The sequence below is a fragment of the Ranitomeya variabilis genome, chromosome 5 (assembly GCF_051348905.1).
Source record: "Ranitomeya variabilis isolate aRanVar5 chromosome 5, aRanVar5.hap1, whole genome shotgun sequence".
Lineage (NCBI taxonomy): Eukaryota > Metazoa > Chordata > Amphibia > Anura > Dendrobatidae > Ranitomeya > Ranitomeya variabilis.
In genome coordinates, this window is record NC_135236.1 from 126,376,950 (window position 1) to 126,390,550 (window position 13,601).

Below are 13,601 nucleotides of genomic sequence, written 5' to 3' on the forward strand. Positions count from 1 at the left end.
GGCCTTGTTCTGCCCCTCATAGACTTACATTGACTTTTGACCTCCAACTCACCCAGCAAACACTGGAGACCGACCGGAGCAGCGCCAGGAACAGCTGAAGATGGCGGCTGGTAAGTATAAGACTGGGGACAGGGAATATAGATTTTAAGCATCGCTTCAGTGCTGAACGTCCCCCCCCCCCCCCCGCTGGAGTGGTGCCTTAACAGAAGCACAAATGTTGCATGCAGAGTGAAGTAATAGAGTGAACATATGAAAAGCACAATATAAAATACGAACACATTTTATTTTACTAGTTGACAAAATCATCCATAGGGTTAGAGATTAGGCATGTAGAATAATGGCGTATACCACATATGCTTTCCAGGATCTTGCATTTTGACTTGTGCTAAGTGTAGTCCTTATTTAACCTAGAAAGCCATCCTTGGTTAGGATTTTCATAATACCCTTCTTGTACCGGATTACAGAAGACACAATTATATGTTAGCCACATATACATTCTAAATGCAGATTAAAATAGCACGATCTACTCCATAATCTGGATTAACTGCTGGTTATTATGCTCTTTCTTCTGTACTTGTTTTCCGTCATAGTTGACCTTCTTGTGAGGATATTCTATGCGTTCAGTTTTCTTGGTGGTTACCGGCCAGTCTAGATCTTGGGGTCTAGAAGAATGGTCTAACATTATTCTTCAAATTTTAGTTTGTTTTCTTCTGTAACTCCAAGAATCGCTTCAATTTCTTGTACTGTTTCCTGGAAATTAGAAAGTGAATGTCAGTCAGGTGTTACTGTATAGAAATGATCTGATATTCCAGAAATAACATAGTATTGCGTTATAGGTTTAGGAAATAGGTTTTGTTCCATGCCTCAAGTTCATCCATTGGAATGACTGATTCATTCATAACTACAAGGCCTCATTCAGATGTCAGTTTTTCACGTACGAGTTTTGTCTGTGTTTTTCACGGATAGAACTCATACCTATTATAGTTTAGTGGGATGCTCAAAAAAAACAAACTCTCCAATGCACATCTATGGGTCTGAAGAAACTGGACAGCGCTTGGATGCCATCAGTGTACTCTCCATTTTTCTTGACTGTTTGATAGGAAAAGTTAGAGAAACCTCCATCAGTTTTTTTGTCACTTTTTCATGTGTAAAACTTATGAAACACTGATGGGAAAAACTGGCACACTAGCCAAACACTGATGAAAATCAGATCCAAGACAATGATGAAACACTTTTTTTCAATATAATAAAAAAAAATCAGTGAACCCTACTGGGCAAAAGTTGAGCTCACAGCAAAGACCTTGAGGGCCCCATAAGTCTTTTCTAACCACTGGAGGAGACCAATGTGATAAGTAACACATGATAATTGTTTGTTCCGAATTTGCGTTGGGTCCCAGATTCTTCAAACTGCATGGTTGTTCATTCATAAAGTTATGCTACATTTTTGGGAGACGAAGTGACAATGTGATTCTATTATGTCATGAAGTGTGGTTTTAGTAATTCCTTCATGTCTGGGGTTGTTTTGAACAGAAAAAAAAATATCACCTTTGAAATGTTGCAGATATGCAACATGGAACGTTGTAGCACAGAAAAACAAACAAATGCCCCCTGTTAGTTATATGTGTATGGATATGTTTTCCCCCTTCATTATATATATCATATATATATGTATTATTGCATTTATGTTACACTACTGGGCTCAGATTAACAGGGAACACATGATCTATGTGGTCCCTACATGTCTTCATGCATGGAGCTGTGGCTATGGTGATATGACAGCTAATATGAGCACTGTTTTTAGTGAACTATTTATTGGACATTGCAGGGAAGACACAGAACATGTCTTCTCTGCATTACCTTCACCACTTTTTTTACATTGCTATGATGTTATCAATGATGACCAATGGACAATGCCATAGGAGCATTACATTTATATTGGGTGGATGGAACCTCTTTCTCACTGGTGGAGACCAATGCATGTCCAGCCACCAGCGAATCCAGCAGACAGTTGATTTTGACAGCCATATTTTGAACAAAACCTAGTAAAACATGACAGCTGTTCAGTCTGCCAGACCCAGGGACTCCCCTCTATGATGTCCTTATGTCCTACTTGACAGTAGAACCCCTTTAATTACTACTTTCACCCCTTGGTCCACAGTGCCGCCCCTGCTTTGTACAATAGTTACATTTTCACAACTTCCAATAGATGGAGTCATGTACTCTCACTGTAAAAGATCAAATGTTCACATTTCTGTATAAACAAATCCCGTACTATTGCTCTAACTCAAGTTATGGAGAAACCAGATTAATTAAAGTGGACCTGCCAGAGGATTTCACAACACAAACCACATACATTATTATACATGGAAAAATGGCTGTTTAATCCTGATATTAGAATGGGTATGTTATAAAGTGAGAGTGCTCATTAAATGAAGTGTATTAATTCTCTGACCTCCCAACCTGACAGCTGCAGCTTGTACCAAGCAGTGTGAGATCTCAGAAGGGAGGAGGAACACTGAGGAGTTGTCAGTCATGCTCAGTGGGAGGAGACTTTCCAAAAGGATTATGCAACCATTCTGACTTGGATTTCTAAAGTAAACACACCAGCCTCATAAAGGCTAAAATATCTGTTTAGTAATGTTTATTATGAAATCTGGTGACAATTAAGGACATATGTTGGCATGTGAGCAAGGAGAATATAACAACTGTCTAAGGTAATATAGTGAATATTTCTATTCAATGCAGCCAAAGAGATAATAATGTCTCTGCACATATTTCATACAACTATTCTCTCAGATTTACAAGTGTTATGTAATATCTACTTACAACTTAATGTCCCATAACAATGTTGGCTATAACTATTGGCTGTGTCTGACCATTTCACTATTGATGTAGGTAACCTTTCAGTATAAATCATCTCATTGTTACATATAATCTCCCAGTGATAGGAACCTCGTGCCGATCATTAACTCTCTGTCTCTCGTGCAGGACAGTAATTACTAGACACTGAAAGATGTTCTCATGAAGAATGAAGCGTCTCTGTACACGTTCCTGCCCAGTGACTGCCAAAACAGAGCTGAAATCGTTACTTAATTAACAACTCACCTTGAAATTAGTTTCTCCCTGCATGTTAGGGGCTGATATTTCCTGATGGATGATGAACAGATTGCGTGCAAAGGTCATCAGTGCTCCCTGGAGGTCTTCAGCAATGCTCCTGGTAATGAGAATCAGAAAGAAGCAGGTCAGTGCCCCAATGCATGCATTATTTTACCATTTATTCATATGTAGAAGTTTAGCCTTACTACAAACTTAAGGGACTGGCCTATTAATAATTGTCCACTTATGCAAAGTTATACATGACCATGCCTATTCCTGTCATTCACACTAATTTCAGTCTCTCGAGCTGCTTGACAAAATATACAGGGGTGGGTGTCCACATCAATAGTGTCAATACAGCTCTCATTGTAAGGCCAGTTTCAGACAAGCGTTTTATTGGCACTTGTGTGACGCAAGTCCTGCTAAGGGTCCAAACTGGCGGGGCTATAGTGACATATGAAGTGGTCTGTTTGGGCCCGTAGAACTACAGTAGGATTAGGACCTGCATCCGTAATACTGGCACAAAGGTGCACCCATGGCAAACCCAGTATCTGCAGCATATTGGTAAAATCACTTTATTTGTCCTAGGACTTCAATCATAGATCGCTTGTGCCTAGTGGACTTCTCAAGTCCCTAAATGTGCAGATTGAGAAGGAGGAGGCAGCTACTAGAGATAAGCAGACCACAATTCAGAAGCCATGTGAGTAGTCCATGGCCACTAGTCCTAAGCCCAGACAACCTCCTCCTACCTGCCGGCATCCCCAAGTACTTCTTTTGATTAGTAGAGTCAGCGCAATGTACTTTTGCAGCACAACGCGTACTAAACGTTGCAACAGGCCTACTAATCAGATGAGGCACCGGGACATCTATATGGGCTTCTCTGTGGTCACTTTCTTGATCTAACATTGATCATAATTTGTGTCCAAAAACACTTACATGCCTTGCAGCACATTTATTATGTTTTAATCATGGTCTGACACATTTGACACTGGGGGCAATGTCTATTGACAAGTTGCCAAGGGGAACGGTGTGGCTTAAAATGCAACCCCATGCTCCAAAATTTGTCACAAATTGGAGTAACATAGTAGACCAAAGTAGGCCAATTAATAAATGTAAACTTAGATCACAGTCTAAAATGCATCACAATTATTATCCAGCTTGAATCACTTTAATACACTTACAATAGATTTTGCTTTTCCAAGACTACTCTACTTCCAGCACTCAGAAAAGGTGTTCATTCTCCCCAATCTGCAAATGCCTAATAGTAAAAAAAATCTCCCATTCCAACATCAATTTCCATCTTGGCTTGGTACCATAGTTAGTAAAAGCCTCTCCTATTTGATGACCCAGCAGCAGTTCAGATACTTTAGTTGCCCTGATCCTTGACTGGTCCATGGTTGACTGTAATTGGTTGAATTTTTGTAACAAGTTTCTGCTTAAACACCCCACCCTGGGTTTATTACAAAACTGTCTATTAATGTTGTTGAAGAAAATGTCCTTCTGTCTATACTTGGTCCTAAAAGCCACATATGTGAATTAAGTCTTGTGCTATTTTCCTTTTGTTTAGTTTAGTTACCCTTCCCTTAGGCTCTGGTAGGATCCTTCCCCTAGAATCACTCCTTCCAAGAGACGGCTCCCCCTGCTTACACCAATTCATCTGGTCTCCATTACCGAGCTTCCCAGAGAAAGGATGAGTACATACTATCTTACAAGTGATAATAACTACACCACTTCCACAAACATCAAGATAATCTCATGGCATCTCATGGAATGTGGTGGGTTGGCATATACCTGCAAAGTGGGAAAAAACCTCATTAAACTCTGATATTTCATCCTCCGGGTAACTCATTGGAGTGGGACTGATCACCAATCTTTAAAAGCTAACTGGATTGGCTGCTTTCTAGAGGCCTCCTGCACTTCTAAGAGCAGGGAAATTGCCATTGTCCTAAAAAAAACCTTGCCACATTCCATCATACACTCACATACAGATCCATAGGGCAGATCTCTTCTTGATAACCCAACATTAGCCATATACGTTACTAAACAAGTATGCTCCCACGACACCCAACCAAGACTTTTACACTTCCTTGCCGGCCTTTCTCTCAGGTAAATCTATGGGCACCCTTGAGATGGTGGGAGATTTTAATGCGGTTCTACAGGCTGATCTAGACAGATTGGGAACAATGAGCAGAACAAGCCCAGTCACATCAGCCCTGCTCTCTATTTTATCTGGTCTGATCCCATGTGACCCGTGGAGACTCCTTACCCCCACTACCAAAGACTACATACAGTGGGGGAAAAAAGCATTTAGTCAGCCACCAATTGTGCAAGTTCTCCCACTTAAAAAGATGAGAGGCCTGTAATTGACATCATAGGTAGACCACAACTATGAGAGTCAAAATGAGAAAACAAATCCAGAAAATCACCTTGTCTGATTTGGCAACATTTATTTAGCAAATTATGGTGGAAAATAAGTATTTGGTCATAAACAAAAGTTCATCTCAATATTTTGTTATATATCCTTTGTTGGCAATGACAGAGGTCAAACGTTTTCTGTAAGTCTTCACAAGGTTGGCACACACTGTTTGTTGGTGGTATGTTGGCCAATTCCTCCATGCAGATCTCCTCTAGAGCAGTGATGTTTTGAGCCTGTCGCTGGGCAACACGGACTTTCAACTCCCTCCAAAGGTTTTCTAAGGGGTTGAAATCTGGAGACTGGCCAGGCCACTCCAGGACCTTCATATGCTTCTGCTTCAAACAGTTCTACTTTGGTTTCATCAGACCATACGACATTCTCCTAATACTCTTCTGGATAATCCAAATACTCTCTAGCAAACTTCAGACGGGCCCGGACATGTACTGGCTTAAGCAGGGGGACACGTCTGGCAGGATCTGAGTCCATGGCGGCGTAGTGTGTTATTGATGGTAGCCTTTGTTATGGTGGTCCCAGCTCTATGCAGGTCATTCACTAGGTCACCTCGTGTGGTTCTGGGATTTTTGCTCACCGTTCTTGTGATCATTTTGACCCCACGGGGTCAGATATTGCGTGAAGCCCCAGATCGATGGAGATTATCAGTGGTCTTGTATGTCTTCCATTTTCTTATTATTGCTCCCAAAGTTGATTTCATCACACCAAGCTGCTTGCCTATTGCAGATTCGGTCTTCCCAGCCTGGTGCAGGGCTACAATTTTGCTTCTGGTGTCCTTCGACAGCTCTTTGGTCTTCATCATAGTGGAGTTTGGAGTGTGACTATTTGAGGTTGTGAACAAGTGTCTTTTATACTGATAACAAGTTCAAACAGGTGCCATTACTAAATGCCTCCTTGGCAACCAATCACCTGTGTGGGACCAATCTTTCCATACAGTTCTTGGCACTTCTGTCGTCACAAGGGTCCATTTTTCTGCACTCTGAAAATACAGTATCACACTCGACCACAACAGGTCCTTCTGGCTGTAGACTTTCCTTACCTGGCACTCACATCTCGGAAGAACAATCAATGCTGACTTATTCCCTTAAAATGCTCCCACCAGATATGTTGAAATGACCTTAAAACTCTTCCACAGATCATACATCTCATCTCCCACCCCAGAGACTACAAGATGGGCATTTTTCCGACAGATGCATGTTTTTAAAAGTGGCTTTCCCCAAGAAGACATCACACACGGTCTATGGTCGCGTGATGTGATAGAGAAAGAGATTTTGGCTAAGAATAAAACACTATGGGACAGATTTAACAAAGCTTGGACGCCAGAATTCTGGCATAAAAGCTTTGAAAAGTCACAAAAATTAGGTGTAAGTCAGATTTGTGCCAACATTTTGTGACTTTTGGAGTTGTGACACCAGTTTCTCCAAGCTCTGCCAAAATGAGTGTAGCTGGGACAGGACACCACAGTTTGTCTAATTCATAACTAGCTGTAGCGTTCCGTACACCAGAAATCTCACTCTAGTCCATGTACCTCTTCATGAATCAGGAGCATCTGACTCCATAACTCCCCTTGACGGTGTTCACGCTGGTATTGATGAATCAGGCCACATGTCAATTTTGTACCCCTTGACATGGTCTGGGTCCTCTTCGGGTGGGTAGATCTCATTAAACAAATGTGAAAATGAAGCTGGAAAACTCTTACACATGATTTCAGCTGCAGCAAAAAAGCAATCTTTCAAACTCAGATATCTCTCCATGCTTCAGCACATTAATTATTTTTTGAAAAATTATCTTTTCTCTTTCTTTGGGAAGAGGCATCCATCCTTACAGAACCTAGGGTAGAAAACCTCTTTAATATATGTGAACGTATCCTAGCTATCCTACCCTCCACAATGCACAACAAAGAAAACAGTTCAGGGTGACAACCTGGTACTCAGAAAGGGAACTTCTAAAACACACCACCATTCAAAAACATAAAGCGCCTTGAAAAATAGGAGCATGAAGGGTCTCAGGAAAAAACACCGTTCTCCTCCAATCTTTTTGTTTTGTTAATTGCTGTACAGTTAGTTGAATCCTATCTCATCAAATAACTATTGATCCCGTATGACGTTCTGAGAACATTAAACATTTGATTCTTGTTGACCTTATCGCCGGGTGCTCTGGACATAAAACTCCCTTTCTGGTTTATCGTTATTTGATTATATATGAATTTCGATATTAATATTACAAGTTGTATTCATATTATACCTTGGTTTCTAACATTTAGCATATTATTTTATTGGATGTCCTGTTCCCCTAGTTTACATATGTTGAAAATCTCTGTAGAAAAAAAAAATGAACAGAGCACATGGATGGCTTTCACAACCTGTCAATTTATTTCACAAACCCATTGATATGAATGGTCGAGTTTGACCCGTGACTCAAGTCAAAAATGAACATTTCTCCAGTTTATTTTTGCAGACACCCAAACTGCAAAAATAATACGGACTATAGAGAGTTTGTGCTCTGAGAAAACATAAAAGACGTACTTAAAACGTGCATTGATGAAGGAGGCTTAAATAAGCTTCCATTCCATCCAAATCTATGGGATTTAAAGAGGACCTATCACTACTTTTTTGTATTGATAACTGCCTACCTCATCAAAAAGTGACTGCAGAGCCGATTAAATTTTTTTTTTTTCCTCTCTTTTTTTTTCTTCACTGCATTGCTGAGACATAGATTTCTGAGTTTTACTGCAGCTAATAGGCAAATTTCTCCTTCAACGAAGGGGGCGCCATCAGTGATTCTTCTCTGGAAGGGTTTACGTTTAACCCATATGACTCTGCCTAATCATAGGAAGACAAAGTCATAGAGGAAAACAAATACAAAAGCCCACAAACAATGTCAAAACAGGTTTTTCATCTTGATCTGGTGAGACTTGATGCGTGTCCTTTGATCATGATGAGAACTCTTATCTTCTGTTGAGTACCGGAAGAAGAGGAGAGCTACAGCGTTGGAATGAAGAAATATGAAGGTCATTATGAGAACAGCATTTGTCACACACAACACGCTGGGCCTATAACAGGTATCGGGGCGTACCACCAATCTCCTTATTCCCTGATACCTGCCCAGAGTGTTGTATGTGATAAATGCTGCTACCACGATGATCTTCATTGCTAAGGCGCTCCCACACAGCAGCTTTTCTCCTCTACTGGTGCTGGAACCAACGGGAGTAAGCCGTCGTCAGTGAGAAACCTCAAGTGTCACATGATCACACTGAAAATGGTTATGATTGGCCAGCATTATAGAGGGAGAAAAATAAAAACACATTCCCATCCACAGACGTTCTACAACAGTGATCACAAAGAAAAAGGAAACAAAAAAAATGTAATCAGCTCTTCAGCCACTTTATGATGAGGTAGGTAGTTATGAATAAAAAAAGTAGTGAAAGGTCCTCTGTAAGACAATTTTTTTTGCCCCAGCAGACCCCATGGGAAGCACTCCATTTGCAGAAAAATAAAGCAATCTCTATGGCTAGGTAATAACTGATTTTCATATCACCAGGTAAAATTTATGAAAATGTCTAAGGCCAGAAATCTCCAGGATTGTATTGAGATACTCACATCATTCCTATGCGATGCCTTTTCTGGTTTTCCAAGAGCGCAAACACTGTCCCTTGTTTTTCCTGCCAAGTAAAGAAAATGTGGTATTTGTGACATGATTAGTCTGAATAATCAATATATATTAAGTTCTAAGATAACCTGCTGCCATGTACGGGGATGGTGTCAGGGGTCAATGGCTGATTATCTGCCAGATTTACATTTCAATAATAAACCCATTGTCAGCCAGGGATTGAAATACAAACGTCTCTATCCTCCAACACTTATTCTTCTATAGAATGGCCTGCCTTATTGGACCTCATGTTATGATGATTTACTGTTCCCACATGCACTCAGTCACAATCCTGTCATAGCCATGGTTTGTTCACCACTGCAATTCAGTTCACCATTTCTATCAGTTCAGTGCTTTCCACATTGTTTAAAGGTTTTTTCCATTGTCCTAATATTACATACTACTTTTTAAGGAGCTGATTTTCAGCCTATAAGGTACTTAATGCAACTGGTTTTAATTTTGGCCAAAATGCAGTGAATATAGAGGGTTGGGCACTTCGTAATATACAGTAAATATATGATCCTTCAGGGGCCGGCAGCTGAAGTCGGTTTGCCCATCACGGGCAGCATACAGCAATGACGTCAAGCTCAGCTCCTGGTGGGCATGCCAAGGTCAGCTGCTGGCTTAGGCTACTTTCACACTTGCGCCGGTACGGGTCCTTCACTATGCGTCGGGCCGACGTACCGACGCATGTTGTGAAATTTGTGCACGACGTGGGCAGCGGATGCAGTTTTTCAACGCATCCACTGCTTATTCTGAAGTCCGGGGAGGAGGGGGTGGAGTTTCGGCCGCGCATGCGCGGTTGAAAATGGCGGACACGACGGACAAAAAAAGGTTACATTGAACGTTTTTTTGGGACGACGGTCCGCCAAAACATGACGGATCCGTCGCACGACGGACGTGACGTGTGGCCATCTGTCACTAATACAAGTCTGTGGGCAAAAAACGCATCCTGCGAGCACATTTGCAGGATCTGTTTTTTGCCCAAAACGACGGATTGCTAAAAACGCAAGTGTGAAAGTAGCTTTATGCTGCAGGCTATAGAAGAGGAAGCCAAGCATTGTGGGAGCCGGGAAGGTAAGAAGAATATACAGTATATATACAGTACAGACCAAAAGTTTGGACACACCTTCTCATTTAAAGATTTTTCTGTATTTTCATGACTATGAAAATTGTACATTCACACTGAAGGCATCAAAACTATGAATTAACACATGTGGAATGATATACTTAACAAAAAAGTGTGAAACAACTGAAATTATGTCTTATATTCTAGGTTCTTCAAAGTAGCCACCTTTTGCTTTGATGACTGCTTTGCACACTCTTGGCATTCTCTTGATGAGCTTCAAGAGGTAGTCACTAGGAATGGTCTTCCAACAATCTTGAAGAAGTTCCCAGAGATGCTTAGCACTTGTTGGTCCTTTTGCCTTCACTCTGCGGTCCAGCTCACCCCAAACCATCTTGATTGGGTTCAGGTCTGGTGACTGTGGAGGCCAGGTCATCTGGCGTAGCACCCCATCACTCTCCTTCATGGTCAAATAGCCCTTACTCAGCCTGGAGGTGTGTTTGGGGTCATTGTCCTGTTGAAAAATAAATGATGGTCCAACTAAACGCAAACCGGATGGAATAGCAAGCCGCTGCAAGATGCTGTGGTGGCCATGCTGGTTCAGTATGCCTTCAATTTTGAATAAATCCCCAACAGTGTCACCAGCAAAGCACCCCCACACCATCACACCTCCTCCATGCTTCACGGTGGGAACAGACATGTAGAGTCTATCCGTTCACCTTTTCTGCATCGCACAAAGACACGGTGGTTGGAACCAAAGATCTCAAATTTGGACTCATCAAACCAAAGCACAGATTTCCACTGGTCTAATGTCCATTCCTTGTATTCTTTAGCCCAAACAAGTCTCTTCTGCTTGTTGCCTGTCCCTAGCAGTGGTTTCCTAGCAGCTATTTTACCATGAAGGTCTGCTGCACAAAGTCTCCTCTTAACAGTTGTTGTAGAGATGTGTCTGCTGCTAGAACGCTGTGTGCCATTGACCTGTTCTCTAATCTGAGCTGCTGTTAACCTGCGATTTCTGAGGCTGGTGACTCGGATAAACTTATCCTCAGAAGCAGAGGTGACTCTTGGTCTTCCTTTCCTGGGGCGGTCCTCATGTGAGCCAGTTTCTTTGTAGCGCTTGATGGTTTTTGCCACTGCACTTGGGGACACTTTCAAAGTTTGCCCAATTTTTCAGACTGACTGACCTTCATTTCTTAAAGTAATGATGGCCACTCGGTTTTTACTTAGCTGCTTTTTCTTGCCATAATACAAATTCTAACAGTCTATTCCAGTGATGGCAAACCTATGACACGCGTGTCAGTGCTGACACGCGTAGTCATTTTCAGTGACACGCAGGCCGCCGGCCGCGGCCCAATAGAAATTGCCTCCTTACATTGCATGGCAAGCCGTTCCGATTTTTTATCGGATCGGATGCCATGCAGGAGGTCTGTGGGCCCAAACAACAGAGCTCCGGCGCAGAGCGTCTAGGCCTGGGACTTCCGGTAGGCCCGGCGCAGCTCCCGGAAGTCCCAGGCCTCCGTGCGGGTCGGATGCCATGCAGGAGGTCTGTGGGCCCAAACAACAGAGCTCCGGTGCAGAGCGTCTAGGCCTGGGACTTCCGGTAGGCCCGGCGCAGCTCCCGGAAGTCCCAGCCTCTGCGCCGGAGCTCTGTTGTTTGGGCGGCATTGCGCTGCTCCCTGCTTTGCCGGCCGGAAAGATCGGACCTACCGGTCCCATGCCTAGACGCTCTGCGCCCTAGCTCTGTTATTTGGGCGGCATTGCGCTGCTCCCTGCTGCGCCGGCCGGAGGTCCCAGGCTGCACTTGGGATGCACTTCTGAGGCCTGAGGTGATCGCTGTCTGGAGGCCCTGTGACTGCTGTCTGCAGGCCCTGTGATTGCTGTCTGCAGGCCCTGTGACTACTACAGCAACCATCATCCAGTGAACTGTGGGGTGTCATTGGCCATTACTGAGGTAAGTGAGGGGGAGGCTGGAAGAGGCCTGTGCTATGGGTGCCGTTTCCCGCCATTAGGAACGCCATCTTGCAGCATAGTACAGACTCCATTTCACCACCATTACTGTTTGTGGTGCATCCTTATTAACCCCTATTTCTGCTAATTGCCTGCAGGGCTAACTATAAATCTTCTCTCATGGAGAAGCCACAAAATAAAAAACCAAAGTTAAGTAAAGGGAGTGGTAGTAGCAGTAGCCGACCCTTTCAAGAGACATGGACTGAGATGTATGGCATTATAGAAAAAAATGGCAGATCATTTTGCGTTCTATGTAGTGAAACGGTAGTAAGCAGAACGTGGAATGTAAATAGACATTTTGAAACTAATCATTCCCAGCTATTGAAAAAAAGTGAGGATGAAAGGAAGGAATACGTTTCCAGGCAGCTACACCTTCATAAGAGCCAATCTAATTCCATCCTTAAATTTGTAAAAAGCTCTACAAATTTAACATCTGCAAGTCTGAGCATTGCTCACTCCATAGCTCAGCATGGAAAAGCACTCAGTGAGGGAGAATTTATTAAAGATACTCTCTTAAGATGTGCACCAGTTCTATTTCATGATATGCAGAATAAAGATGCAATTATTAAGAGAATATCTGAGTTACCACCGCAACAGCTGGAGTGCCACAGGTTCGCCATCGCAAGAATTCCTCCTCCCCCTCACTTATCTTAGTTCACGGCACCCCACACAAGTTAAATAATAGCAAGACCAACAAAAGAAACCAACTGACAGATGAACAAAGAAGTCACTAAGCAGGTAAGTTAAATAATTATAATTATACATATTTGTTATTTAAACTATACATGTCGCAAAATTATGTTTTTTTTATCAAGGTGACACACCACCCAAGTTATGTTCGGTTTTTTGGCGAATTTTGACACACCGAGCTCAAAAGTTTGCCCATCACTGGTCTATTCAGTAGGACTATCAGCTGTGTATCCACAAGACTTCGGCACAACAAAACTGATGGTCCCAACCCTATTTATAAGGCAAGAAATCCCACTTATTAAACCTGACAGGGCACACCTGTGAAGTGAAAACCATTTCCGGTGACTACCTCTTGAAGCTCATCAAGAGAATGCCAAGAGTGTGCAAAGCAGTCATCAAAGCAAAAGGTGGCTACTTTGAAGAACCTAGAATATAAGACATAATTTCAGTTGTTTCACACTTTTTTGTTAAGTATATAATTCCACATGTGTTAATTCATAGTTTTGATGCCTTCAGTGTGAATGTACAATTTTCATAGTCATGAAAATACAGAAAAATCTTTAAATGAGAAGGTGTGTCCAAACTTTTGGTATGTACTGTAGATTTTTTTAAAAATATGTTGGAAAAGAGCAGCAGAATGTAGGACATTATTATAGGAAGGGGCTC

At 42.2% G+C, this 13,601-nt stretch overlaps 1 protein-coding gene across 1 annotated transcript in view; it reads right to left on the reverse strand.

The window, feature by feature from the left end:
• Positions 1 to 264: 264 nt before the first annotated feature.
• IQCH (IQ motif containing H) overlaps positions 265 to 13,601 on the reverse strand; it is a 122,182-nt gene continuing 108,845 nt past the window's right edge. Inside the window, exons 19-21 of the mRNA XM_077263254.1 lie at positions 9,124 to 9,185; positions 3,106 to 3,214; positions 265 to 750 (exon numbers count right to left, since the gene is read on the reverse strand). Of these exons, the coding sequence (XP_077119369.1) occupies positions 682 to 750; positions 3,106 to 3,214; positions 9,124 to 9,185 (240 nt within the window). The 3' untranslated portion in view covers positions 265 to 681. The remainder of the gene's footprint in view (positions 751 to 3,105; positions 3,215 to 9,123; positions 9,186 to 13,601) is intronic.